The 27,405-nt window shown below is 48.0% G+C and overlaps 12 protein-coding genes across 12 annotated transcripts; 7 read left to right on the top strand and 5 right to left on the bottom strand.

Annotated features, from left to right (window-relative positions):
• Window positions 1–298: 298 nt before the first annotated feature.
• GGS22DRAFT_73188 (uncharacterized protein) lies at window positions 299–1,637 on the top strand. Its single transcript, XM_047967936.1, has 3 exons — window positions 299–448; window positions 502–848; window positions 1,164–1,637. The coding sequence occupies exons 1-3, from the start codon at window positions 388–390 to the stop codon at window positions 1,287–1,289; spliced, it is 534 nt and encodes a 177-aa protein (XP_047815116.1). The 5' UTR covers window positions 299–387; the 3' UTR covers window positions 1,290–1,637.
• A 289-nt stretch (window positions 1,638–1,926) lies between these two features.
• On the top strand, window positions 1,927–3,744 carry GGS22DRAFT_73189 (uncharacterized protein). Its single transcript, XM_047967937.1, has 3 exons — window positions 1,927–2,188; window positions 2,271–2,729; window positions 2,793–3,744. The coding sequence occupies exons 2-3, from the start codon at window positions 2,309–2,311 to the stop codon at window positions 3,521–3,523; spliced, it is 1,152 nt and encodes a 383-aa protein (XP_047815117.1). The 5' UTR covers window positions 1,927–2,188; window positions 2,271–2,308; the 3' UTR covers window positions 3,524–3,744.
• Window positions 3,745–3,774: 30 nt separating this feature from the next.
• GGS22DRAFT_181792 (1-aminocyclopropane-1-carboxylate) lies at window positions 3,775–5,019 on the bottom strand (the record flags this gene model as incomplete). Its single annotated transcript, XM_047963898.1, has 3 exons — window positions 3,775–4,592; window positions 4,693–4,763; window positions 4,826–5,019. The coding sequence occupies 3 exons, from the start codon at window positions 5,017–5,019 to the stop codon at window positions 3,775–3,777; spliced, it is 1,083 nt and encodes a 360-aa protein (XP_047815118.1).
• Window positions 5,020–6,781: 1,762 nt separating this feature from the next.
• Window positions 6,782–9,483, top strand: GGS22DRAFT_192373 (uncharacterized protein; the record flags this gene model as incomplete). The annotated part of the gene is made up of 5 exons (XM_047965252.1): window positions 6,782–6,793; window positions 6,860–6,909; window positions 7,000–7,690; window positions 7,782–8,550; window positions 8,828–9,483. 5 exons carry the CDS (start codon window positions 6,782–6,784, stop codon window positions 9,481–9,483), a joined length of 2,178 nt encoding a protein of 725 aa, XP_047815119.1.
• A 1,902-nt stretch (window positions 9,484–11,385) lies between these two features.
• GGS22DRAFT_172833 (kinase-like protein) lies at window positions 11,386–12,634 on the top strand. The gene is made up of 2 exons (XM_047962828.1): window positions 11,386–11,983; window positions 12,061–12,634. Exons 1-2 carry the CDS (start codon window positions 11,614–11,616, stop codon window positions 12,522–12,524), a joined length of 834 nt encoding a protein of 277 aa, XP_047815120.1. The 5' UTR covers window positions 11,386–11,613; the 3' UTR covers window positions 12,525–12,634.
• Window positions 12,635–12,829: 195 nt separating this feature from the next.
• On the top strand, window positions 12,830–14,786 carry GGS22DRAFT_172834 (DUF1776-domain-containing protein). The gene is made up of 3 exons (XM_047962829.1): window positions 12,830–12,975; window positions 13,060–13,572; window positions 13,628–14,786. The coding sequence occupies exons 1-3, from the start codon at window positions 12,943–12,945 to the stop codon at window positions 14,570–14,572; spliced, it is 1,491 nt and encodes a 496-aa protein (XP_047815121.1). The 5' UTR covers window positions 12,830–12,942; the 3' UTR covers window positions 14,573–14,786.
• Window positions 14,787–14,820: 34 nt separating this feature from the next.
• On the bottom strand, window positions 14,821–16,226 carry GGS22DRAFT_172835 (uncharacterized protein). The gene has a single exon (XM_047962830.1). The coding sequence runs from the start codon at window positions 15,990–15,992 to the stop codon at window positions 15,201–15,203; it is 792 nt and encodes a 263-aa protein (XP_047815122.1). The 5' UTR covers window positions 15,993–16,226; the 3' UTR covers window positions 14,821–15,200.
• Window positions 16,227–16,385: 159 nt separating this feature from the next.
• GGS22DRAFT_172838 (glycoside hydrolase family 31 protein) lies at window positions 16,386–20,468 on the top strand. The gene is made up of 7 exons (XM_047962831.1): window positions 16,386–16,775; window positions 16,835–17,757; window positions 17,806–18,255; window positions 18,315–18,578; window positions 18,624–19,227; window positions 19,279–20,023; window positions 20,080–20,468. Exons 2-7 carry the CDS (start codon window positions 16,845–16,847, stop codon window positions 20,323–20,325), a joined length of 3,222 nt encoding a protein of 1,073 aa, XP_047815123.1. The 5' UTR covers window positions 16,386–16,775; window positions 16,835–16,844; the 3' UTR covers window positions 20,326–20,468.
• Window positions 20,469–20,522: 54 nt separating this feature from the next.
• Window positions 20,523–21,969, bottom strand: GGS22DRAFT_73285 (S-adenosyl-L-methionine-dependent methyltransferase). The gene is made up of 4 exons (XM_047967939.1): window positions 21,740–21,969; window positions 21,547–21,649; window positions 21,344–21,484; window positions 20,523–21,193 (listed from the first exon to the last, which is right to left on the bottom strand). Exons 1-4 carry the CDS (start codon window positions 21,770–21,772, stop codon window positions 20,619–20,621), a joined length of 852 nt encoding a protein of 283 aa, XP_047815124.1. The 5' UTR covers window positions 21,773–21,969; the 3' UTR covers window positions 20,523–20,618.
• Window positions 21,970–24,323, bottom strand: GGS22DRAFT_73284 (amidase). The gene is made up of 3 exons (XM_047967938.1): window positions 23,973–24,323; window positions 22,480–23,863; window positions 21,970–22,427 (listed from the first exon to the last, which is right to left on the bottom strand). The coding sequence occupies exons 1-3, from the start codon at window positions 24,011–24,013 to the stop codon at window positions 22,167–22,169; spliced, it is 1,686 nt and encodes a 561-aa protein (XP_047815125.1). The 5' UTR covers window positions 24,014–24,323; the 3' UTR covers window positions 21,970–22,166.
• Window positions 24,324–24,588: 265 nt separating this feature from the next.
• Window positions 24,589–25,832, top strand: GGS22DRAFT_172842 (beta-lactamase-like protein). Its single transcript, XM_047962832.1, has one exon. The coding sequence runs from the start codon at window positions 24,851–24,853 to the stop codon at window positions 25,799–25,801; it is 951 nt and encodes a 316-aa protein (XP_047815126.1). The 5' UTR covers window positions 24,589–24,850; the 3' UTR covers window positions 25,802–25,832.
• Window positions 25,833–27,371, bottom strand: GGS22DRAFT_172843 (uncharacterized protein). Its single transcript, XM_047962833.1, has 3 exons — window positions 27,124–27,371; window positions 26,897–27,032; window positions 25,833–26,811 (listed from the first exon to the last, which is right to left on the bottom strand). Exons 1-3 carry the CDS (start codon window positions 27,154–27,156, stop codon window positions 25,970–25,972), a joined length of 1,011 nt encoding a protein of 336 aa, XP_047815127.1. The 5' UTR covers window positions 27,157–27,371; the 3' UTR covers window positions 25,833–25,969.
• Between the last annotated feature and the right edge of the window lie 34 nt (window positions 27,372–27,405).

Raw genomic sequence — 27,405 nt, forward strand, 5'->3', positions numbered from 1 at the left:
GTCGCCATTAGTCGCGTGTAAGCCACGCCGCACTTAGGTACCTGTAGATCAACAGTGTCGCGGCAATAACTTCGAGAATGTCAATGTGTAGGATTGAATCCGAGTGATCCTATCCAAACATCATGCGTTAAGGTTCTGAGATGCCGTTGCGCCGTTGCACAGCATCTCATTGAGTAATGGAAACGATGAGGTCTTCGGAGATGCGGCATATGAGTTCGTGAAATGCTTCAAGATTTTGTATAAAAGTCACACATCGTCTCGACATTTCAACCTACCTCTCATCACTCACCATCAACAACATCCTCAGACACCAACCAGTCTAGATCTTATACATTTTCTACAAGTTTCAACCAAACAACCAACCAACCATCGAATACGACACTCAAAATGCGTGTCTCAGTCCTCATCGCTCTTCTGCCAGCTTTGGCACTCGCCGCACCCGCACCACGTAAGTCACTTCAGCCATAACAACAAACAGAACTTCATACTAACACCACCAAGCATCCATTCGAGATGTCGAGGGTGGCCATCAAGCCTACCGTCGTGAACTCGAAAAGGGTGGCGGCCACCAAGCATACAAGCGAGAGCAGGAGAAGGGTGGAGGTCACCAAGCCTACCGACGAGAGGAAGAGAAAGGTGGTGGCCACCAGGCTTACAAGCGCGAGGAAGAGAAGGGCGGTGGTCATCAAGCCTACAAGCGTGAAGAGGAGAAGGGAGGCGGCCACCAAGCTTACCGCCGAGAGCTAGAAAAGGGAGGTGGCCACCAAGCCTACAAGCGTGAGGAAGAGAAGGGTGGCGGACATCAAGCCTACAAGCGAGATGATGAGAAGCTAGGTGGTGGTCACCAGGCTTACAAGAGGGAAGAAGAGAAGGGTGGTGGCCATCAGGCTTACCGCCGAGAGCAGGAGAAAGGTGGTGGGCATCAAGCCTACAAGCGCGAGGAGGAAAAGGGTGGCGGGCACCAGGCCTACAAACGTGAAGAAGAGAAGGGTGGTGGCCACCAAGCTTACAAGCGCGAAGAGGAGAAGGGCGGTGGTCACCAGGCCTATAAGCGCGAGGAGGAGAAGGGAGGTGGCCACCAGGCTTATAAGAGAGAAGAGGAGAAGGGTGGCGGTCACCAGGCTTACAAGCGCGACGATGAGAAGCTCGGTGGTGGTCACCAGGCATACCGTCGCGAGGAAGAGAAGGGAGGCGGCCACCAAGCTTACAAGCGCGAGGAAGAGAAGGGAGGTGGTCACCAAGCCTACCGCCGTGAACTCGAGAAGGGTGGCGGCCACCAGGCATACTAGAAACCTGGCTGGATTGTTATAGACCATGTATCTTAGAATCTAGACAACTCTCTTATGTATCTCGGTTGGTTGGTTGGTTGGAAGGATGGCTCTTTTCAGTCTACTGGGTCAACCTTTTGGGGGAAGGGGATGGGCATTGGATGATATGAGCCTGATGGAAATTGTTGTATTTCATATCTGAGCCTTGAGTACCTGGCTCTTGGTACTTTTCGAGGATTTTAGGATTAGCCTGGTTCGAACTGGGTTTGGAAAATGGACATTCGTTTAAACAATACTTTTTCTTGAAGCATCGTGACTTTGATTGAACTTTGCTGTATTGACGATAATTATCTCAATTCAGACTTGAACTGCGATTTTGTTTGTGTCTTCAGCCACATCCATTTTAGCCAATAGGTAATAGAGTTCCTAGTGTATGGTCATGGTCACCTGACTACCTGAGGGTGCCGAGTTGCTGAGATAATACGATACTGTCGATACGAACTGACGGATCGCGTTCCTGCATGATGCTCCAATTTTAATCTTCGCTAGGCGCAGGTACCACTAGGTACCACACCGCCTATAAACTTAGTGTTTAATACATTGCGGGGTTTACTTCAGGACAAGCAATTAGCGAACTTGGCTAAGATTAGCTTCTAAGGTTAGATTCGGTGGACACGATGGTGGTCGCGATCCCCTAACAAGCTCCCTAGGCCTGCACGTCAATTGTTGTACTATTTCCTATTAGGGAATTCCAAGGTTCATCTGGCTGTCTGGGCAAGACCATTCTCCGAGCGTAACTTTCGTTTCTGTAATTCCTGAAATCTTCCCTTCTTTTTATTTATTTCTACACAGGGGATAATCTCACCTGTTCAATTCCACTTAGTTGATTGATTTCCTTCTTTTAGGTCATTGGTGTTCTTGTAAGTGCTAACTTCTTTACCTACCTAGTATACCAAATTGTTTACTTTCGATGTTGCCGTACTAATTCGCGTCTCCGTATAGTTGAAGTAATCCTCCCGCGCGATCCGATTGCGAGTTCTATGACATTCAAGTCACAAGATCTGACCATGCATGCGTTGAAATCACCCGCCGTGGCGGCATTGCTATTCTCTCTAGCATCTGCCGTTCCAAACATTCGTCCTAGACAGACAGATAGTGCCCTTGCACCGTGGGTTACCGTTGATGCAGATGGAAAGCCGAGTACCGTAACGCCTGTTCTTAGCACAGCCAGCGGAACCACTACTATAATATCAGGCGCACCTCACGATCTGACTGCTACTGTTTTCACTGAAACCAATTACGGCAAAGTTTCTACAAGCACTGGCACAGCTCCCATTGCCACTGCCACTGGCAGCGGTGACGCCGGCTCGTTTCCAATTTGCCATAACAAGGATGGCGCCAATGCCCCTTGGTGTCAACCAACCGACGGAGCGCCGTTATACCCAGGCGTTACATACTATTGTACGTTGTCTCGTCTATCCATCCTTATATATACAGCCGGTAGATTTACTTACTATTCTATAGTTACTTGGGACCCTACATATTTTACAGCCCCGAACACCACTATCTTAGTTCAAGGGAATTATCTCAACGAGACTACCGGAGAAGTCACCGACCAAGCTTTCGAGTCACCTAAGTGGTTGGCCTCTTGGGGCTTCTGGAGCTACACGATCGAATCGAGTTTGATGAAACATCAGTCCGCCAAGAACATCACTTTGCAACTTGCCACTACGAATGCCACCGTGGGAGCCAGCACTATAATCAAGGGGCCTAGGGTTCTGGTCACCAATTACCCCGTGTACCAACCTGATACCGGCAAATCTATTGACAAGACTGCTTTGATCATTGCCTTGCCGACTGTATTTGGGCTAATTGCGCTCTTCGTTATTGGAACCTGTGTTTGGAACAGGAAGTCTCGGCAAATCGGTCTCGGAAACATCATGTCGCGCGGCAGACGCGGATATGGTATTGGCAAAAGCTCACGTTCTCGAATGGGATTCGGCAAGGACAAGGCCAATGAGCGCATCCAATTGATGGAGCGAGAGGTTGTGGCCAACGGCGGCGAAGTTTATCATGACGTACCGGAGCTTCCTCGACGAGACAGCGATGCCCTGGGTAGCTTAGCTGGTACACCGACCGAGGACCGACGTATGGATTTCAACAGGCCTGGTTCTCGAGACCAGCGAGATCGCTCTCGACCATCCCGAAATGTGTTCCAGGATGAATTGAGAAGACAGCAAAATGAGAGGATCTAATTAAACGAAGGGTATTGGAAAGACGGGTGAAGGATCGTAATGCGGCAACCACTCAGGTCGTGGAATGAGAATTGTGCATGTCCAACGTTGGTAGCAATGGGTTTATGTCGTATACGCACACCAAATTGGTTCTGGTTATGAATGTAAACCATAGAAGGGGGGTGGATGTTTAACGACTCATAGCGGACGTTTAAAAGGGAAGCAAGCATAATGAAATAATGATTTGATAGATTAGAATACAACCAAACCTTCTATTTGGTGCCAATCTCGGGATAAGCATTCAACGCTAGCTGTCCCCCTAGATGAGCGTATAACACATTGCTTCCCTCAGGTATCTCGCCCTTTCGAATGAGATCCATCATCCCCGCCAAACTCTTACCTTCGTACACGGGATCCGTAATGAACGCCTCAGTCTGCGCCCCGAACTTAATCGCATCTAGCGTCTGCGCATCCGCCTTTCCGTACACGCCAGCATGGTACCTATCATCGAGCTCAATATCCGCCTCCGTGATATCGCTCTCATCCAACCCAATCTTCACAGCCGTAAACTTGGCTATCCGAAGCACCTGGTCAAAAGTCTGCTTCACAGTCGCGGAAGCGTCGATGCCAATCACACGCCTCTTCTTAGACCCCAACTTCAGCTGCGCAAGCTTGAACCCAGCCACGATCCCCGCGAACGTCGACCCCGTCACCGCACACACGATCACCGTGTCGTAAAACATCCCCGTCGCTCTCTCCTGCGCCTCGACCTCCAGCGCCCACCGCGCGAACCCGAGGCCGCCTAACGGATGGTCCGATGCCCCTGCCGGTATGTAATACGGCTTCTGCCCTTTACCTTTCAGCTCCGCTTCCAGGTTCGCGAGAGTGGGCTTGTGCTCGATTCCGAACGCGGTCGCGGGTTCGAGCCGTGAATCGGCGCCCATGAGCCGCGAGAGCTGGATGTTGCCTACGCTGCTGTAGTGCTGTTCTTCCGATGAGCTCGCGGATGAGCTGATGGATACCCAGCGCTCTTGGACTAGTGCGCATTTTAACCCGAGGGCCGCGGAGACGGCGGCGACGGCGCGGGTGTCTGTTGGGGTTAGCGTGGGGGGGTTGGGTTATTGTGGGGGTTCCGAGGGGAAGGGGGGAGTTTTCCGCGGGAAAATGGAAAAGGGGGATTGGGGACGTACGGTTGGATTGTACGCCGCCGATGGATACTAGGGTGTCGGCGCCTTTGGCTTTTGCCTCCGCGGCGAGATATCTTGGTGTAATGTTAGTTTCCCGGTTTCACATTTTCTGAGATATTATCGGCAAAATACTCACTCTAGCTTTCGCACTTTATTCCCGCCGAAGGCAAGTCCTGAGTTGCAGTCTTCACGCTTGGCGTAGACTTGGACTTTTCCGCCTAGGGCCGCGGATATCCGCGGCAAGTGCTGGATAGGGGATGGCCCGAACATGAGAGATTCCCGAGGAATACTCGCGAAGGGCTCGGGGATGCGGAGGTCGAGTTCAGCCATTTTGGTAGAAGTATGATGATGGTTCTATGTGCAAGGGGATGGAAAGATCTGGTCAAAAATGAGTTGGGGGAATGTGGTATTCAAGTTATGGCGAGGGACTCCTTGGTCTTTATAGAATCTCCATTAACTTCTTATACAGGTAAAAGATACCCTACCCATCAATTGCATGCATGTCTACCTAGTAGGTATACATATAGATCCACATAGTTCGGCCAAGAGCTATCACCGAAGTCGGATAGTGATGGTGGGTTTTGAACGCCGCGGAGAGTGCCAATGCTCTCCACTTTAGAGTGAGAACGCGTGATAGCGACGAACCATTGTTTAGGAGAGAATCGGTTTTGGTACTGCCGCCCCAGGAGAGCCCAAAATACCTACACGCCATATGATTATCGGTATGTGCTGGGTCCCCAAATGTAATAAATTGAATCATACGTGTTACTAAGGTGTGAAAAGGGGCTCGTAAGTGCCAACTCGAATTAGCCAAGACAACTTCTACGGCCACGGGTGAAGGTACCTACATGGGCATTATGCATCAAATAATCACTTATATAAACTCTATTTTCTTTATGCATGTGAGTTGTCTGAAAAGTCAATAGGTATTGTCAATGACTACGATACCAAATCTTCCTTGCAAACTATGGCAAGAGTCTTGTGAATGTCTTGGTTGTGTAGCAGCAGTAAAGCTATTTTCATGATCCTGCGTAATGAGTAGGTAGGCTAAGACTGTTTCCAAGATCGACTTACACGTGAACTTAGACTGCTTGGTAGAAAACCGACAAGGCCAGGAATAAGGCTTAAGGCTTTTGAATATTCAAACATCGGATGATATTAGAATCAAGAACGTACCTAGACTTCACTTGGATAATTTCGTCATGGACTTCCTTGACAAATCCAATAACCCCAGTAACCAACGATTATTGTTTGCTTACCTACTCGCATCTATTGTATTCAGGGGGCAAGAAGAGTCCCAAGACTCAGCTAAGACCAAGTCAAGGGTAGAGGCGGAGCCAAAATCCATCTCATCTACACTCAAAGATACATGAAACTCAATCCATTTACAAACTTAGGTACTTGCCTAGATTTATTTCAAGCCTAGGTGTCAGACATCGGTCTTCCTCTAGGTCAGTAGCTAGAGGTCTATGGGATCGGGATTGAGGGTCCTGTTGGCCGCTAGTCCTAGGAGAAGGACAGACAAAGAACTTCACCTGTTGAAATAGATGCAGGTTATGAGTATCATATTGTATATTTAGTTGGTTAAGTTGCTAGTTCTAGGCAGTGGTTCGTAGACAGTACATATATACCCCCTGAGTACAGGGCGTAGACTTCCAGCCACCTAATATTCCAGCATCACCTGTATGTATACCGTGTTCTCCATAGCGAGAGTAGTTAGAAGCTCTTCGCGCAACAACGTCGTTGTTTCCTAATCTTTTGGTTCCGCCCCGTGACACTAGGACTATTGGTATTATGCTCCCAGTAGATACGAACGTGGTGTTTGTCCCATCTGACTCAATCGCATGAAAACCGGTGATCACATTACACGATCTTGGCTTCTGTATGTATATCATAGAATTACTTCAACTAGTGAATCGAGTAATTGTAATACTCTAGGTAATATCTTTTATAATATTTAAACTTGCCAGGAAAATGTGAAGACGACTTTCAATGTTCTCTCAACTTCTTCCCACACCTATCAATTTCCTTACACTCACCGAATACTTAGAATTACGAAATAACTCTATCTTTAACGATAATATCGGCCAATATGCCGTCAAGTGTAAGCCACTTCACATTCAGAACATGCCATCCTCACTTGTACCAGCTAATCGTAAATTAAATATAGCCGCTACGAGACCTTCACAAGTCCGAGAACCCTGATCGGGTAACCCATGAGTTAGTATTCAAGAGCATATCTTGCCTAGCATCCTCTGAAGCTCGATGGTATTCACTTATAACTGGATTCAGCTAACCCGGCACGATTAGAATCATCCTCGTGCATGGTTTCAAATCCTGTTTAGGATCAAAATCACGATCCACAGAGTGCCGGCGGATCCTCAAGTCCTGGATTACCAGTGAGATTGAGCCAATCAGCAGCTGCGTGAATGTCCGTACATTCTCTTTCGACAGCGAACATATCCTACACAATGGAAGGACTGCCCTGTACAGATCTGCGCTTGAGCTATCCGATAGTCTAACAGCTACGAAAGACTCCACATCGCCCCTATTCTGTTCTACTGCAAATGGGCATCATGGTCGCTCATCAAGGGCCGCCATATTTATCGCCCATGGCATGGGAATGTGGGTGGTAAAGGAGGCATTGAAAATCGTCAGTACCCAGACTAACCGGATTGACCCTACTGGGCTCTTTTCCTTCGACATACCAGAAGCTCTAGTAGCCCCGAACCCCATAGTTAACATTTCTACTCGCCCGGTTATATCTCAATATCTACATGAATTCTCGAAGACATTCAAAATTGAGATGAATCAAGAGAAACTACAAGGTCTTCAATTTAAAATTGAAGACATCGATGCCAATTTCCATAGATTGACAACGACCCTCTACGGACGGTGCGAGGAAATCAGAGGACAGAATAGTGGGGACTTCTCATATACGGCGAGATCAATGTGCCATAATATATGGATGTCATCGACACCTGCTCTGACTTTCAAAAAGGTAAATATTCCCGCTATTTCTCTTCATTATGCTTAGTTTTCTGTCTGTCATCTATCTCGAAAATAGCGAACTAATGTGATATATCCGGTAGCAAACCATGAAAAGGTTCTCCCAACAAATTACTGGTTTACTCAGAGGCTGTAAATTACAGGCTGAAACCCCGATACAAAAGCTCGGAGATTTAGGATTAGGGGAGGAGCTTCACGCAGCCATCTCATCGCGAGGAATTCACAGCCCAAGGCAAGAGCTCCGGACTCCCGCAGAGGTACCAAACTTGCCAGTAGAGGCTCCCGAAGGCTCTGGTTGTCCAAAGAGCAACTCGGTAAATGCCAGCACGTCTTCGGGTAATACCGCGAATGATTCAACAAGTGGACAGAAAACTAGCGTCTGTACAGGTGCTAGCACGACCAACAACAAGCCTTCTTCCTCTTCCAAGAAGGCAGATTCCTGCGAAGCCAAAAAGGGACCATGCCATTGCCCAAAGAAACGCAAACCGGAAAATACTAGCACTTCTTCGGGCGGACCTATTGAAAGCCCCTCTTGCAGCAAGGAAGAGGGCAGCTCCGCAGGTGTTAGCACAACCCCTCATACTTCTCATGGTTCTGAAAAGGGGCGTTCTGTTGAGATTCACGAGGCCCCTACTAGTTGTCACAAGAGTGATAAAAAAGATGCCAGCACCACACCGAGAAATCCTACCGGTTGCTCGAAGAAAGGAGAACCAACTAGCGCCGATAAATCCTCACATTGCACCAAGAATGAGGAGTTGAAGGCGATTAATGGGTCTATCGGTGATTCTAAGAACGATCCTGGTGTGGATGTCGGGACACCGTGTCCAGGTGGCGAGACGGCGAAAGGTAAAGGTATGTTGAAATTTGTTACCGTGGTACCCATGATCTTGATTCCACTTGCGCTTGTTTTCAGCGGTCTGTTGTTGGACCGGTACCTAGTTACCTAAGAGTGTTGTTAGGTTGGAGTTTGGCTTGTAGGAGGCCTGTTTGTGGAGTAAAGAAAGGTCCTCCCTTATATTTATATTTCATATAGAACACCCTTAGAGAAATTCAATTCTCCTTGCGCAAGAAAGAGATTTTATGTGCTAGGTGTACATTGCAACATTTGCTAACTCATATTCTGGAGCAGAAAAAGAACATGTTCCCCTACTGAACATGTCTCCGGTGTACTTACCAGACTTAACTGGACCGCTTTCAGGGATCTTTGGGCGCGACCAGGGTGAATGTGGTGGCGAAAGTAGCCGTTCCAATGATCCCGACAAGATCGATGATGAATTCGATTTCGACAATATCATTGCTCAGAGGAATATAGCCGCAGCAGAGGACGACGAAGAAGCGTTGCGCTCTGCAGTACAAAAGTTGGAAATCCTGAAATTCCACCAGAAAGAAAATTTCGAAAAGGGCGACCATAGAACCCTAATTACGGAACGAGAGATTGTGAAAACAAGCATCGAATATGGGTGGTGGAATGGAAATGTCATGAAAATTTGGGAGGAGCGTGACATTTTAGAAATGGAAGATCAGGTCCGCAAGGTGTACGAAGGATTGAAACAGTCTCTAGGTCCTCACCACCGCGAGACGATAGAGACTCTGACCTTGTTATTAGCCTTAGGGATCTCAGGGCTTGAAGTCAACGAGCTGCCTACCACGGAAATCCAAGCCATCTGTCATATGGTGAAGCAGAAACAGGCGTTAACCCACGAAGAAGCGAAGAACCCAAGAATACTTCTACAAGTATTGGCGCTTGAATACAAGGCCGCGCATGGGAGACTGGCACGCCCCTAGGCCGTCTGGTCGTTAAGGGGGTTATTTGGGGCGACCGAATCTCCACAATCTATTTATATTGAAAGTTAGATATTTCGGTAGTTATACGTATGATTTTGTAATGAAGCTTTTTTGGGGTAATTATTACCTGGCTCTGCTATTAAAGATATCTGGCTACCTGGGTACCTACTAGATAGGTATCTAGGTAGGTAGGTGCTTGCGCAAGAAGCAATGAGTGAAGGAAGACGGATCGTAACTATCTTAGGAGCCATACATAGGTACTAGGTAAACACCTAATTGCCTTGGGAATCTACCTAGGGATATGTAAGCTTACTATTTCTCTTTCGTTATTATAAAGGGTGAAAACTGGGGAGATATTTACAACAAATTTTGATTCCATACAACTAATGATGGATCCACCAGGTGGCCGGAAGTAAGGGGTCCCCTAGGTCCCCTATAATTACAGGGGATTTAGTGGTTAAATACTGTGCGAATACAGTGTGTCGCGGTAGAAAACACCGTAGATAAATTGGTATTGTGGGATGGTGGTTCTATGTACTATCGACCTCTGTCATAGGCTTAGATTAAGAAGAATATCGTCATCCTAGGCAGTCATACCTAGGTACCGTTAGTTTAGGCGTTCCGTAAACAACATTGTTCTGCGAGAGTTCTTGTATTTATAGCCGGGGTAGTTACATAGGCACATTGAGATACCTCCCTTCAATGTTTGTTCCCTAGAGAGGACCCTTCCCTACTAGGTAGGTATTGTACAATGGCAAATATACTGGTGAGTGCCATAATATGTCACCCATATGGAAGAGCAGAACTTCTGGCACAACTTGCATATGATACTCTGTATTCAATGCATTGAGTTGCTGATTATATGCCTGCGGATGAAACAAAGAGGGACAGTAGTTGGAAATAAAACAATAACATCAATAAAATTGAATGAGAGACAGTATTCCAGTGATCACTGAGATTGTTCCAGCACATTAACAAGATCAATAGCAAGCTCCACGTGTCCACCCCCCCGAACGCCACATACCATCAACCCCCTATGACCCAACATGTGTGGTACCCGCCTGTCGAGATGTCTTGTAAATGCTAGTGCGTGGCATAACCGCTCTTTTCCCACCTGCGCTTATCGCCGCCGCATCACACAATTGGGGTTACTGCAGTAAGCCCATCGTGTTGTATCAGTAGATGATTTAATTGTTCCATCAGGATTATAATCGTGTCGGACTGTGACAGTTTGTGTGCACCTGAGGAGCCATGTCAGTATCCATGTAATTTTCAAAATGCAAAGCATTCTCCTATCGTTACTAACATGTTGATGGCTGCAGGCGTAATCTGCTTAGAATGTGGTACCGCGCGTGGTTGTGGATTGGGGTGCTTAGGATCGGGTAAATCGCGTTGAAGTTGAAATTGCTCTGTCGAACTAACTTAAGACCAGATTCAAAGGATGGGATCGTAGACTTTATAAACGTTTGGCCCTTCAGGAAGACGAGCAAAGCCTTCATAGCCTGACGTAAAAGTTCATGTTGCCAAGGTCAGTCTCAGTTGTTTTCCAGTTCTCCCATGAACATCATAGAGCAGTATGCGCCTACGAGACCGGCATATCTGTGATATTACCAACAACGATTAACATAGTTCACGAGCACTTAGTAAGTTAGGGTTCTGAGTGTTACATAACTTTGTTAGATGGATTAAAAGAAGTGGAATAAGATACAAATCACCAACAAGTTTGAATTGAATGGCTACAGATTGGTTATTTGGCGAAACCGGCCTGGTGGTCGCATATCATCAAGCGTTACGCTTAACATCGAGGTGCAACAACATGGCTTAGCGAGGCTTAAAGCCTGTGGCTTTGACGATAATCACCAACAAACCTGGAATCATGTGGTCTTGCTGTAAGGCATAATTGTCCAATTAATACCGAGCAGGGTGTTGTCATTGGTCGATTGGCCGGTTGTTGGTGGATAGAAGTGGATCAATCTAGTATTACCCAATCATTTACAACACCCTTCTTAAAGCTTTCATTTCCATATATCAATCTTCACTTTCTCTACAAACCCTCAGACAGTTTGCATTACACTCGACCTTGATATCCTCCACATCGATTTCTCTTTTACTCCCTTACTTTTCTAGACCATGGCAACTGTAGGCGATGATGTTTGCCCTCCTCATGACATTCAAGCGTTCACCGATCTCGACGGCGCGACGGGGGTGCCTAACGAGGGTAAGCCGGAGGGCGAATATACTACTTTCTGGAAGTATTATCAGAATGGAGAGGCGTATTTCGCGCAAATATTCAAGCCTAGGCCCGATATCAACATTGCAGAGGTAAAAGAAGCGATGAGAAGAATCCCGGACGCGGATATTTACCCAGAGATACCAGAAGGAGTTAACCTTAAGGAAATGGCAACAACTGAAAAGCCAGATACCGAGTTATACATCAAGAGACCTTCCCTTCTCACGTATGAGACCTCCAGCCCCCACGAGTGGATTCGTGACGTTTTCTGTAAGTATCTGGCAATGGCATGCCGAGTGTCTCGTCACTCTTTCTCGCGAAGCGCCCTTGTTAACTGCTTGATGTAGTGGGAGAGGCTGAGATCATGGAGAAAGTCTCGAGCATCCAGCACAAGAATATAATTCAGTACTATGGCTGCCTAAAGAGAGATGGACGTCTAGCGGGAATCGCTCTGGAGCGTCACAAGTGTAATCTCAATGAATTTTTCATGTGGCAAATGGATAAGAATGGCGCTATAGACTCACAGCGCTTCATGGAGGAGCTTGAGTCGGCAATCTTCCACTTGCACCAGGCCGGATTGGCGCATAATGACTTGAAACCAAGCAACATACTACTGGATAAAGATAATTTGCCAGTGCTAATTGATTATGGGTCCTGTCGGCCGTTTGGTGGAAGGCTCATGGAAGGGGGGACGCCCGGCTGGTGCGACCACCAAAAGCTAGTGATGTTTTCCGACAAGGAGCATGATCTTTTCGGCTTGAATAAGATTCGAGAGTGGCTGGCTGACCCTGACCGAAAATTGAACGGCTAGCTAGAGATCAAGGAATAAGTGATCATACAATGATTATCTTCCAATTATTTATAACATTTTACAATTTTGAAAAATCTTTAAATTTTAATGACTTTCTAAAGTTAAAAAGGGGTACCTATGTAGCTGGAAGGAATTCAAGGTTGCCGAAAACTGCCTTAAGTACGAAGTAACGTCGGTTTGAAAAAGTGCATGTGGAGATTGCATCATCCCGCATATCTTGGTTTATTAGTAAGAATTTTGGAGCGTTTCTAGGTAGGAGATCCGGAATCGATAGGTAATCGATAGCAGCCCCATAGGGATAAGGTTATCTTTGACCATCCCACCTCACCGATTTTCCACCAGTTCACCTTTGCCGGCTTTCACCAACCACCCAACCAGCCAAACTTTGAGAAAATATTCGAACATCTGATACTCGGTCATGTCTGCCGACGACCAGCAATTCCTGGACTTGGTAGGTGCCTCTATTCAATTATTCGGCATGGAATGGCATGTCTCCGCTAGCGGATAAAGGGGACTAATGGAAGACATGTGACAGCTCTCGTCCATCCCTAACCAGATCCGACGATACTCTGGAGATGTCGCTGAATATGTCGACAAAACCGTTGACAAGGTTGCCGATGAGATAAGAGATACATTATCAACAGCTTCGTGGATACCCGATTATGCGCGACCGTCACTACCGAGTCGAGCACCTCCCGTCCAGGTTATACCGGTCACCACGTACGAGCGATTTCAGGATTGGATTTCCCGCCACAAGTTCCTTACTGGTGTTTTGATCGTAGCAGCCGGATATGCAACATATAAAACGGTACGAATCACTAAAGGGATGCATAAGCATCGTCGGGCAAAGCGAGCTCGAAACGGTGGAAGACTAGAAGTTGTTGTAATTGCTGGATCACCGACACTGCCGCTAACCAAGTCATTGTCCTTGGATCTGGAAAGGCGGGGATTTATCGTCTACATCGTTTGCAATACGATCGAGGACGAAGTAGCCGTACAGAGTCTCTCGCGTCCGGACATTAGACCGTTAGGTATCGATATAACCGATGTGAGTACTTCAAACTGAATTATCGATTGATTTTCTATTGACACATTGTCTCTAGCCTCCAAATGCCGGACAGTCTATCGAGAAATTCGCGGCCTATCTACAAGCCTCACACGCTGCGGTCCCACGAGCGAAACCGAATTTCTTACACTTAAAAGCCGTTATACTAATCCCCTCACTCAACTACCAAACCTCGCCTATCGCCACCATCCCTCCATCGAGCTTTGCCGACCTATTCAACACCCACCTCCTACATCCTATACTCACCATCCAATCATTCCTACCATTGCTCACTAGCAGGATAACACCCACCGGCGAAAAGTCCGCAACGCCAAAAGTTCTCGTCTTCACGCCATCCATCATCTCCTCGATTAACCCGCCATTCCACGCCCCCGAGGCTACCGTCTGCTCTGCTTTATCCGCATTTACGGAAGTGCTGACTGCTGAACTCCGACCTCTTGCTATCCCTGTAACGCACGTCCAACTCGGCACCTTCGACTTCCAGGGCTTCACACCAGTCCGTATGAACGGAGCCGCGGGCGTGCCCGGCCTACTCCCACCCGCGGAACCGCTGCAATGGCCCGAGAGCGCAAGACATGCCTACGGTCGCAACTACGTATCCCAGTCCTCGTCAGCCATCTCAGCCGGCCGTATCAGGGGACTCCGCGGCAGTTCTCTAAGGGAACTACATAACGCCGTGTTCGACGTGATCGACGGATCCGAGCTGAGCGACGTGGTGCGTGTCGGATTAGGCGCGGGTCTATACGGTTTTGTCGGCCGATGGGCTCCGAGGGGCTTAGTCGCGTGGATGATGGGGATACGGAAAGTCGACGAGCTGAGCTCCTGGGAAGCCGGCGAGATCCTCAAGAGCGACGCCAGCGCGAGCGATAGCAAGAGTGAGAAGAGTGGGAGCGGGAGCAGTGAAAATGGCGAGGCTAGCGCGAGCGAATTTATCGCTGTGGCTAGGGATGACGACGGACATAATGTCTGGAAACTGGGTTAAACTGGTTGGGGGTGGGGTCGGGGTGGCGTTTTTGATTTGGCTGATGGGTTACGAGACCTGTATATATGATTTGATGACTTGAACTGGCTCTCTTCGCTGCTTGGACAAATTTGAATGGAACCTTGCTATCTTCGCTACTTACCTTAGGTAGGTAAGGATGGGTGCGGGATGGTATGGTTGATAACTATACATGAATAGAATATTTGCACATTTATGATTAATTTTCACGATAAATAAATTGCTTGAGTGAATTGATTTACTTATTGTGGTATCTAGCGGTATTGAGGGTATCCTGTGTCTTCTTCCTGTGTTCCCAAGAATCCGCCAATCCCCCGAATTAGGGATCCAATGCAATAGTAGCCTTAATAGTGGGTGTGGGCGGAATATTTGTTTTTTTTGCCTTTCTGTCGTCATTGAACCATATGTCCTGCTCCAGAATATTGGCGATATAGTATTGAGTTTTCTGTGTCCGTGTTGTGATCTGGTGTTGTCCAATATGATGTGGCGAGCAAAAGTGTGTTGGTGTGGAAATAACGCAAGCACATCTCGTTTGTAGCCTTCTCTAGCTGCGGAGGTTGTGTTGCATTGTTGGTCATGTTTCCGTTGGCGAATGGCTGCCATGAGCCTCTCAATGATGGCCCCCACCACCACCACCACCCCTTCCGCGCCCAAATTTTCTATCACCTCTTCCTCTCCATCGGCCACCTCTTCCACCACCAAACCTATCGCCTCGACCTCTACCACCCTGTTCCCTTCTTCCTCCAAAGTCACCGTGGTCATCGTCCATGTATGTGTCGTCTCTTCTCACAGGCTCCTCGGGAATAACATCCGCCTTAGCAATAGGCTTCTCCAGATTCTTATCCCATCCAGGATGTGCGCCCTCCTTGCAATTCGGACCCTCGGGGCAGAAGCCAGCTAGATAGTACACGCACAGCTTTCTCCTGACATGCTTCTTGCTGCAGTTCGGACCCAGAGGGCAAAACCCGCGATCGTAGTGGGGACAGGGCGGTAACTTGGATTGAGGGTCGATGTGCAGATACAGGCACTCGTCGCCGTTAGAACAGTACCCGTTGCGGACGAAGAAGTTGCACTCCGGCATCTTGCGCAAGTTGTACTCGTGAAGAAACTCGCAGCTCTCGCCCTTCTTGCACAGCGCGCGCAGCCAGTGCTTGCATACTAGGGAGTTGTAGCTCGCGTTCGTGCTGCTCGCCGCGTTCGGCGTCACGTGTCGGTCCGCGCATGACGTGCCTAGCGGGCAGTGTCCTGCTACGAAGGCTTTGCATACGGGTCGGTTCGGCGGGAAGCCGTGGCCGTAGGTTGATCGGAGGAACGGGGTGAAGCTGAATGTGTAGCTGGGCGCCTTGTGCTCGAGGATTTGCTTCGCGAGCTCGGAGGGCGGTGGCGCTGCTGCGGTCGCCATTATGGGCGGGTGTTGGGTTTTAGTTGTTCGTGTGGGTTTTTAATAGTTGAAAGTGCTTTGTGAGGTTATGTTTACACTTGTTTTGTATGTTGTAATACCGTCGATGAGGAAGTGTTGAGATAGAAGCGTCGAGAATCGAGCACGTAAATTGAGGATAAGTGTTGCAGATGTTTACATAATGGAAGGAAGGTTCAGAAATGCGACAGCTTAGCTAAGATAAAGCTTGAGTGGGGCGAGAAGTCTTGGCAATAAAGCCTGTTTTATTGCATACACCTTATCAGTACATAATGCTACACAAGATGCGGGGTATGTAATTAAAAGCTATAAAGGAGTCGGACCTTCAACGAGAACAATGTCGGTGACTCCGCCTCTCTCCGCCCTCTCCGCACAAGACAAGCTCGTCAAGCAACACGCCAACATTGACGATCATATACGGGATGATCTACATTGCATTAGAGTGCGGGGATTGGAGATGGCTGTTTTCTTTTCTCTAGTCGTCCCGTAATTATCTCCACCCAAGTGGCAGTTCTTTCGAGAGGACTTGAGTACCACTACAATCTACACGCGGACGACTTATCTCGTCATCGTAGCTTGCTGTTTAGTGATGGTATTCTAATTGTCTATTCGATCGTAACTCGTCGTTGTTTTTAAAGTACGTCTCAATTATAATAACTCTATTATCCATAGTCCCTTCCTAGAATATCTTTAAGTTCTTTCCGTCGTCCTAATTCGAAGGTGCATACCCGATGTGAACCTTAAAGTTTAAGATCTACCGAGGTACCTGTAAGGCTCTACCAAGTACCTGGATAGTTCCACCAATCTAAGAAGTTTAACACCATCAGGCCAGGAACCATGGAGATATTCAGCTCTACAAGTCAGCGGCGCCTGCCGGTTCAGGGTAGTAGCCCATATATCAACGCCGAAGAATCCGCCGATTTGCATTTCCCAACTCTTATTTCTTTTCTCACTTCGTATTTCGTTCAGCTCGAAACCTGGTATGGAAACTTGGGCACAATTTCTCGTCTCCTCCTTATTTCAAGCCTGATATACTCCTTCACTGTCTCCTCGTCCTGGCGTTCTGGTCAGTTAAGTCGAGGCACGATGCTTCGATATACAATGTTGCTTCTAGCAACTCTACTTACTCTATTCACTATTACTCCTGGACAGCAGATTCCAACCACCACATCCACTGCCCTTAGAGAAGAGTACACCGTCCCACCGGACGCAGATGTCGGTCAAGATATCATCCCCAATATCTTTGACTCCAAAGCCATCAACCCCCAATCTATTTGCCCAGGTTATAAAGCTTCGAATGTGAAGAACACTACCAATGGCTTCCTTGCGGATCTCGATTTAGCCGGCAAAGCGTGCAATGTCTACGGTACTGATATCGAGGCTCTAAGCCTTCTTGTTGAATTCCAAGCCGTAGATCGACTACACATCGAGATATTACCTCGTTACGTCGGCTCTGAGAATTATACCTGGTTTATCCTACCCGACGAGTTAATCCCAAAGCCTCAAGTCGAAGGAAATCCTGATAGTTACATTGAGAATAGCGACCTTCTCTTCACTTGGGTCAACGAACCTACCTTCTCATTCCAAGTCACTAGGAAGAGCAATGGCGATGTCTTGTTCAATACGACAGGATCTGAGTTGGTGTATGAGAATCAATTCATTGAGTTTGGCTCATCATTACCTGAAAACTACAACTTGTATGGTCTTGGCGAGGTAATTCACGGCTTTAGACTTGGAAATAATCTCACAAGTATGGTATCCCAATACTTATTTGATAATATTTGCTAAACAGGACTAGGAACCTTCTTCGCGGCAGACGTAGGTGATATCATAGATGCGAATATCTATGGAAATCATCCCATCTACCTCGATACTCGTTACTTCGAAGTGGATAAGGATACTCAAGAGTTGAAGTACGCTTCAGATGCCACAGATAGGTCGGCTCAGTACAAGTCATATACGCATGGTGTCTTCCAGCGAAACGCCCATACTCAGGAGGTCCTACTTAGAGAATCCAACATCACTTGGAGAGCTCTTGGCGGCAACATTGATCTCTATTTCTACGAAGGACCCACTCAAGACAGCGTAACTAAGTCCTACCAGCATAGCGCCATTGGTCTCCCTGCTATGCAGCAATATTGGACCTTCGGTTACCATCAATGTAGATGGGGTTATAATAATTGGTCTGAGGTTGAGAGTGTTGTTGACAATTTTGCCAAATTTGAGATTCCACTCGAAACGATCTGGTGTAAGTTACTCCGCGCTATTTTCAGACAATTTCAATCGTCATTTTTCACACTTTAACAGCCGATATTGATTACATGAACGCGTACCGAGATTTCGAAAATGATGAAAATCGTTTTGGTTACGCCGAAGGAGCCAAGTTCCTACGGCGAATTCATGAGCAAAATATGCATTATGTGCCAATAATAGACTCCGCTATCTACGCGCCAGACCCCACGAACATCAGTGACGCATATCCACCATTTGATCGCGGGATTGAACAAGACGCATTCTTACTCAACCCAAATGGATCTATCTATGTCGGAGCAGTTTGGCCTGGTTACACAGGTATGTCATTTTCCCATCTCTTCGTACTCACACTGACGTAACCAGTTTTCCCTGACTGGATTGGTGCTCTATTCAATGATACTGGAGCCAACCGATGGTGGGCGCGTGAAATTCAAGGGTATCACTACAAGATCGACTTTGATGGCATCTGGATTGATATGTCAGAAGTATCATCCTTCTGTGTAGGCAGCTGCGGTAGTAACGTGCTTGACCGCAACCCCGCCCATCCTCCCTTTGAACTCCCAGGAGAGCCTGGAAATGAGGTACTCAAGTATCCGGAAGGGTTTGAGTTAACAAATGCGACGGAGGCTGCATCAGCATCTGCAGCTTTAAGCTCTAGGACGGCTACGGCGACTCATGCTTCTACCACGGTTTCATATTTCCGAAGCACTCCAACTCCAGGTGTTCGTAACATCAACTGGCCACCGTATGCTATCAACAACTACAATGGCGACCTTGCCGTTCATGCTGTTAGTCCTAATGCGACTCATCATGGCGGTATTTTAGAGTACGACGTCCATAACTTATTCGGACATCAAATTCTAAACGCCACCTATCACGCCCTTTTAGGAATCTTTCCCACAAAGCGACCGTTCATCATAGGAAGATCTCAGTTCGCTGGATCTGGGAAATGGGCTGGTCACTGGGGGTAAGTAGATCGACTTTATTAACTCAAAATGTAGGCTAACTTTAGCAACAGGGGTGACAATTATTCTCTCTGGGCATACATGTTCTTCTCCATCCCACAAGCTCTGTCATTCTCGCTTTTCGGTATCCCCATGTTTGGTGTTGATACTTGCGGGTTTGCTGATAATTCTGATATGGAACTTTGCTCTCGCTGGATGCAGCTGTCAGCTTTCTTCCCGTTCTACCGAAACCACAATACCCTTGGAGCAGCTAGTCAAGAACCCTATATCTGGTCTGCCGTGGCGGATGCCTCAAAGGCCGCGATGAAGATCCGCTATGCACTACTCCCTTACATTTACACGACATTCTATCTTAGCCATTCAACTGGTTCGACGACCATGCGTGCTTTAGCCTGGGAATTCCCCAATGAGCCATGGCTGGCTAACGCCGATAGGCAATTCCTTCTCGGCGATTCCATTATGGTCACCCCTTGCTTAGTTCAAGGCGCTACCACCGTCGACGGCGTTTTCCCCGGTGTGGGATCCGGCACGATCTGGTATGACTGGTATAACAAAACAGCCATTACCGGGGTCTCACCTGGGCAGAACGTCACCATCGACGCACCTCTTGGGCACATCCCAGTCTACGTACGGGGTGGAAAAGTGATACCAACACAACAGCCAGGTCTAACTACCACAGCAGTAAGAGAGAGCCCATGGGGGCTCATTGTTGCACTGGATAGCACCGGCCAATCCGCCGGCGGACTTTACCTAGATGATGGCGAGAGCCTCACGCCAAATGCCACATCATGGATTGAGGTATGTGTTCTACATTTATACCTATCCCTATAATGTCCGTGCTAACCTTTTTCCAGTTCGTTGTTCAAAATTCGACACTGAGGGCTAGTCCAAGTGGTAATTACCCGGACCCGAATCCATTGAGCAATGTGACGGTTTTGGGAACCCAAGGGCCTATCTCTAAAGTGCAATTGAACGGCCAAGAAGTCCACAGCAGTGCGTGGAATTTGGAGACTTCGGGTAAAGTCCTGACGATTTCAGGCCTTGACTCATTCACAGCGAAAGGTGCTTGGAGTGAGGAATGGACTCTCAGCTGGTCGTAAAAATGGCAAGAACCCACGATGTAGGGGCCATATTATGTTAATCATGTTATTGTAGGGCTCTTACCTGTTCTAGCTACAAAGCAAGATTGCTGTCTAGTGATAATCATAATTAGATCTCCATTAGACGATAGAATAAATACCTGTCTACAATCCTTTCATGATCCATGGATCTTTTCGCAACTCCGGGAAGCTTCTGTCTACCTGCTAGAATCGCTAGAAGCTAATGCACTCCGAAGCCACTAATCAACGCCTCTTTCTCATTAATCTCAGAAGGCGTTCCCCCAATCACCCTTTCACAACTTCCTCGCTAAAACCCTTAACCTCACGTACCCCAGATGGAATCCCCCACTCGGATTCCGACACACGACCTCCAGCACATCAACCGCCTCCCTAATACACTTCTCCCTCTTCTCACCCTCCTCCACCGCCTCAAAAAACGGTGCTCCGAATAACCGCACCCACCCCTCCACCCCTCCCGCATCCGCAACCGTAGGCCGATACTCCCGCTCCGCGCGCTCGACCTTCCACCCCCCGACGTCCTCCTCCATCGTCTTCGTAACCCACGCCTCGTCCGGGAAAAACCACGGGTCGACCGCTACCGCGGCGTCTAACCCTCCCGGAACGTGCCGCGATACGGAGGATAGTAGCGCGGACCGGATCTCGGATACGTTGCCCAGCCCGCCCATTTCGAAGGCGAAGACTCCGCCGGGTGTTAGTGCGTTGCGCGCTGAGGCGAAGAAGGAGGTTTGTGTCGAGGGAGAGGTCTTGCAGGACCCGAGGACCCAGTGCAGGGCTGCGTTTGAGAAGAGCTTCGTGAAGTGCCCGTCTTGTAGGTGTGGGAATTGTGCGAGTTGGAGGGCGTCGGCGACTGGGGTCGGTCAGTTTGTTTGTTTCCTTGTTTGTTCTTTTAGGAGGTGGTAGGTAGGTAGGTAGGTATGGGTTATGAAATGTGAAGCAAGGGCATGAGAAATCGGCCCGGGGAGTAGGTAGGTAGAGTGCTGGGTGCTGGATATCTTACCTTCGAAGGTGCATTTCGAAGCACCGGCTTTGATGGCTTGCTGTTTGGCTGCTTCGATCATGGCTGGTGAGGAGTCGGTGCCGTGGATGCTGCCGCTGCCTTGGGCGAGGATTTCTTGCATTTGGATGTTGACGATGCCGTCTATATATCGCATTAGTATTTCAAGTCATGGGATTACGAATGGGAGAGGAAAAGGAGCTTACCACCGCAACCGGTATCCAAGATCACGTCGTCCTTTTGCGGGTCGAGCCATTGCACGATTTTCGTTGCGAGCTTTGGCACGAATGAGGCTGAGTGCTGGTACGCCTTTTATAATGAAATCATATTAGAATAATATATATATGGATTAAGAGTGATTTGTGGGATATGTTCTCTTATGGAAGGTTCTTCACTTACCTCAGAGGACCAGTGGTCTTTCTTCTCAGCCATTTCTTCGAATGAGGATATTCCAACTGGATTAATACAGATTTTCGAGGAAAGTATAAATTTCTTACAACAAAACTATATTTCGTCTTTGAGGATAAAGTAAAAATTGTTAAGTTTGTTTGACTGACTTACACGGCCACGACTCTTGGATTTATACAAACAAAGCCGCTCCGTATCGGCCGACATTGGTTCTGCCCGAACAGTCGCCCGAAATCGGAGGCTCCGCTTCCTCCCTTTTCTCCTTTACCACAGTGCATAACTTGCAACACTCTGGAAAAGGCAATTGAATCGGTTTATTTACAGTTGTTTTTTAACAATAGACATCTCTGAACCTGCTATAGACAGGGTATCATACTTGATGTTTAATCTCATCTACTTGCTCTAACAGCCCAAAAAATCAATCGATGTCAAGTAATTCATACTTGTCATCGCCGAGAGCATCTTCGACTCTCTTCATAATCGCAAGTACCTTCTCCTCTTCTAATCTCCTCCCGACGATCTGGACCGCAACTGGCAGCCCGTGCATGGCCTCTGCATCATACAGCTTGTATGCGCCTTGAGCAACTCCGTTCAGTTTCTTGATGTTGAAGGTGGACGGCAGTTTATCGAGCTCCTTATCGACGTGTGTTACCGGGAGAATACCACAAGTATAGTCAATCTATTTCATTTAGTATTCATATGATTTTAATGATGTAGAAGAATTTGCTTACGATGTTGAAAAGGAATGTGTAGCCGCAACTGCTGACAGCCTCCTTCATACCATCGTGGGGAACAGCCGGCGTCGCATTGGGGGGTGTAAGTAAAAAGTCAACATCAGTGTCATTCCACCAATCAAACCACTTAGCCCTATAAGCCTCTCGCTGAGAAACCAGCTTCCATTGTTCGAAAGCGCTCTTCGCATGGAAATCCTTGAGGAGGTCGGCCCATAATGCATCTCTTCGGATATATTTAACCCACAGGTAGTGTAGGTACTTGAGAGGTCGCGGAAGTCTCATGTAGAAGTCCATCTGGTCAGCCCCTGGGTCGTCCCATTCTCCCCATCGGAAAAAAGACTTGAACATTTGGCAACCGTCTGCGTTTAATAAGAGCGCACCCAGCTTGAGCGCTTCGTAAGGTGATGGCGGGTCGATTTCGACAATCTCATGACCAGCCTCCTTCAAGGCAGCTTCCGTCATTCCTAGAGCCCGCACACATGCAGGGGCTGGATCAACCACACCATCTGTTCTCATCACACCCACACGGAATTTACTCTTTTCTGCATACTCCTGTTCCACCTCGGGTCTCCAGGGAAGAGGGTGAACAGAATGGTCATACTCCCAGGGCTTCATGCCAACAAGGGAACGTGTGAAATATGTCAAGTCGTTCAAGGTTCTGGTCATGGGGCTGTATACACTGGGTACACCTTCTTGTCCCGGCATACTAGTCGCAAATCCTGCTTTAGGCCATCGTCCGGTCGAACATCGCAGACTGTAGATACCGGAGAAATGTGCGGGGGCTCGGACGCTGCCGGCGACGTCGCTTCCAACTCCAATTCTTCCACCCAATGCTAATAACGCTGCTTCACCCCCAGTTGAACCTCCTGGTGAGTATTTGTTGTTATGTGGGTTGGTGCATCGTCCCCAGACATCGTTCGTAGACTCAAAACTGAGGAGCGTGATGGGCATGTTTGTTTTTACGTAAGGAATAGCGCCGGCATCCTTAAGAAGTCGAACATGGCCTCCATCATGGGTTGGCTTGTTCCCAACGTAGCTACTGTAGCCAACAGTAGAGTCGAAACCGCCGACGTTGATTGTATCCTTTAAGCTTACAGGGATACCAGCTAGAGGACCCTTAAGATTGATAGAGCCATCTTTGATCCAACCTTCGGCCTCGGATATCATAATCTCGGTAAGACAGTTTGTCTTATCGTGTGCCTTGACGGCAACCTTGCCATAGGTATTTAGTAGGTCCGTGGGCTCAATTGTGCCATTTTGTACACCTTCGACAAGTTCCTCGATGGGCTTGTCGATTATCTCCCGCTCTTGAGCCGTAAATGGGCTACGATATTGTGTCAAGGCCCGAAGCCTTTCTGCACGTTCATCTTGCTTGAACTTGCTGTCTCACTTTAGTTTCCGAGATTAGGTGCGTGTAAGGAGTTATGTGTGATGGATGAGATATAATGTATGAAGTGATAAGATGAGCTTATAAAGATGAATGTACTTACCAGTCCTTCTTATGTTGGATGTAATCGAGGAAGAAGACCATTCTCGTAATTCTAGTGTATTAGTTTTGAGGCAATGTCCGATGTAACCTCAAAATAACGCAGAGTGGTATGGGAAGGTAAAGGTAATATGGGAAGAATAAGTTAGTAAGACAGCCAAACCAAGGTATTTATCTGGAATGCAGGGTCTCGGTATAAAAGATAAGGTCATCGCTATTATGTCGTGTACGGCTTTGGATGGAGAACTGAAGTCCTTATCCCCGCATTTATTCTGTAGCTCACCTTCCTTTCACCGTTGATAACCGGCTACAGCTTCCACACTCGGAGTTGAAGCTATTTCACAAGCTATTTCACATTCCACTAGAGATAAGTGATCGGATTAGTACATAGTCGTATCTAAGCGTGGTACAGATTGTATCCTTCATTCCTTCTAAATCACCTGATACCCCTCAGCCCCTTCGTTTGCCCACAGTTTGCATTACACTGTAATCACTGTGGATGAGCGGATTCCCGCAGCTATTCACCCCTCCCCCTCCCCCCACTTTTTCAATGTGTCCCCCCATTTATGCACCCCGCGAAGCTATCACTGTTCCTATTTATAATGACGATGTCTAGGACACCTAAATATTTTATAAAAATCGTATGCAGAACGGTTTTAAACTTAGTATTGTCCTAGTGCATCTTCACTATTTTGGTTCTTTAAATTGAGAGCTAAGTATCTAGTAGAGGACGCGATCTGAATTCAGCTAGAAAGTGAACTAACAAGGTACCGAATTCGGAGTGAAGTTGCACTATAAGAGAATTGTACGATGAGCTTCAAAGACGTCATCCAAACGCTCTGATAACCCCAAACTTATACAGCTTACATAACGCAAACAACCATGGCCTCCGACGGGGCAACATATGACTCCAATGAAACTGGATCATGGCTTGTCTGCACAGCGTGCGGGACTCAATTTCCTACCTCGGACAGGGAGAAAACAAAGACATGCTTCATCTGCGACGACCCGCGGCAATTCACACCGCAGACCGGACAAGCCTTCACAACTCTGAACGAGATCAGATCGCGTGCGAAAAACACGTGGACACCATTCAAAGGCGACAGCAGATTCATATCCATTGTCACGGAGCCCAAAGTGGGCATCGGGCAGCGTGCCATCCTCATCAAGACCCCTAAAGGCAATGTGCTTTGGGACTGCATCACTCTCCTCGACGAAGAGACAATAGCTAAGATCAGGGGGTTGGGCGGTTTAAAAGCTATTGTGATTTCTCATCCCCACTATTATACCACGCACGTCGAGTGGGCGAAAGCCTTTGACTGCCCCGTATATTTGGCGAAAGAGGACAAAGAGTGGACGACGCAAAGTTCGGCGCACCAGGTCTTCGTGGAGGACACGGAGCTTGATATAAAAATCGACGGCGAACCTTCCGGGGTTAAGGCTCTTAAGCTCGGGGGCCATTTCCCGGGATCATTTGTAGCGCTGTATGATGAGCATCTTCTAATCGCCGACACGCTAGTCTCGACTCCTTCGGGGCTAGGTAGCTGGGATACCGATGCTGTGGGTGTTGCGCGCACCCGACCGAAGGGAATGAATAGCTACTCGTTCATGTGGAGCATTCCGAACATGATCCCGCTACGCCCGAGTGAGCTGGAGAGAATGTGGGGTATACTGAAGAAATACGATTTCAGCAGCACGCATGGGGCGTTTTTAGGGGCGGATATCGTTAAGACAGTGCCAGAGATGAAGCAGAGGGTGCTGGAGAGTATGCAGATTCAGATACGGTATATGGGATACGATGAGCATGCGTTCTTGAATGAGACAGTAGGTTAAGGTATGGCTAAAGATAAAGACCAAATGGATTAATTCAACTCAAAAGTTCAATTTATCTGTTGGAATGAAATACGTTTTTAATACACCATCGCCGGCCATCAAGGTGCCAATCTCATATCTAACCAAGGCCAAAAAAATACAACAGATAAAATCCGATACTACATAAAATCACAACTTACTATCGCCAGGCTGCGGAATCTTAACCACAACTTTCCCCCAGGTCTCCCTCCCCCCAAGCGCCAACAACGCATCCGGAATACTCTCCAAACCAACAAACTCCTTATCACTAAACACCGTGCCCTTAAACTTACCCTCCGCAATCAACTTCCCAATACCGCCCCAAACCAAGGGAATCGCCTCCCTCTCAAACCGCGCATACGCACCCCAATGAATACCCACAACACTAATATTCTTCAAAAGCACCTTATTCATAGCCACCTTCTCAATCTGCCCCGCCGCAAACCCGACCACCAAAATCCTTCCATTCCACGCAACGCACTTCGTGCTCTTATCCACCAAGCCGACGGGATCATACACGATATCCACCCCGCGCCCCTTCGGCGTCAGTTTCTTCACCTTGTCAGGCCACCCCGCGTCCCTGTAATCCAGCACATGGTCCGCGCCGAACTGCTTCGCCACCTCGAGTTTCCGCGCCGACCCCGCGGTCGCGACCACAGTCGCCCCGAACGCTTTCGCGACTTGCACCGCGGCGAGCCCGACGCCGCCTGCGGCCGCGTGCACGAGCACCCAGTCCCCGGCTTTGATCCCGGCGCGCAGGACTAGTGCGCCGTAGCTCGTGGGCGCGGTGACGAAGAGCCCCGCTGCGTCGAGGAACGACCATCCCTGGGGTACGGGGAGGAGTTCGGGCTCCGCGGCGCAGACGAGGGTCGCGTAGGCGCCTTGGCTGGCGCCGAAGACGCGGCTGCCGATGGGGAATTTGGGGTTGGTGGCCGAGGATGGGGTTGCGAGGACGGTGCCGGAGAACTCGGCGCCGGATACCCAGGGAAAAGCTGGGGATGGGTTAGTATGTTGATTGAGGTAAGTAGCTAAACTGGGGTGATGAGTGTGGTTATGTGAGTTTATGGTAAGACATACGGGGCTGGTTTTGATATTTTCCTTGGATCTGTAGGATATCGAAGAAATTGGTGGCCGTGGCGTGGACCTCGATGAGATATTGGTCCGGCTTTGGTGTTGGGTCTGGGAGGTCCGTCACCTTGAGCTCTTTTGGCCCCTAAGGCGTGTTAGTTCTTGTAATTTGGAGCTTCAATTGAGAGTATTTTCGTTTTTGGCCATTGCTAGGCATAAAAAGTGAGTCTTCTTACCTTGACGTATTCGCTAATCTGAATGCCCCTCATGGTTACTCGGTTATGTAAGAGTACAGCTTGAAATTAAGGATTTCACCTTTGAAGCTTACACCGTAAAGGGATGGCGGTACTACGTAAGATTGATGAATAAGATTGACGAATTGGCTATAAACTCAGGATTTTATAGGATTATAGGTAAGTAAAGTGACAGCAATAAAGAAAGAGAACGATTGCTAGAATACAAATCAATACTTGTTTCCTTTCGGTTGTGATTTATGAAAGATGGTTGGTGAATTGCCC

This window comes from Annulohypoxylon maeteangense (genome assembly GCF_022496945.1).
Source record: "Annulohypoxylon maeteangense strain CBS 123835 unplaced genomic scaffold GGS22scaffold_20, whole genome shotgun sequence".
NCBI lineage: Eukaryota > Fungi > Ascomycota > Sordariomycetes > Xylariales > Hypoxylaceae > Annulohypoxylon > Annulohypoxylon maeteangense.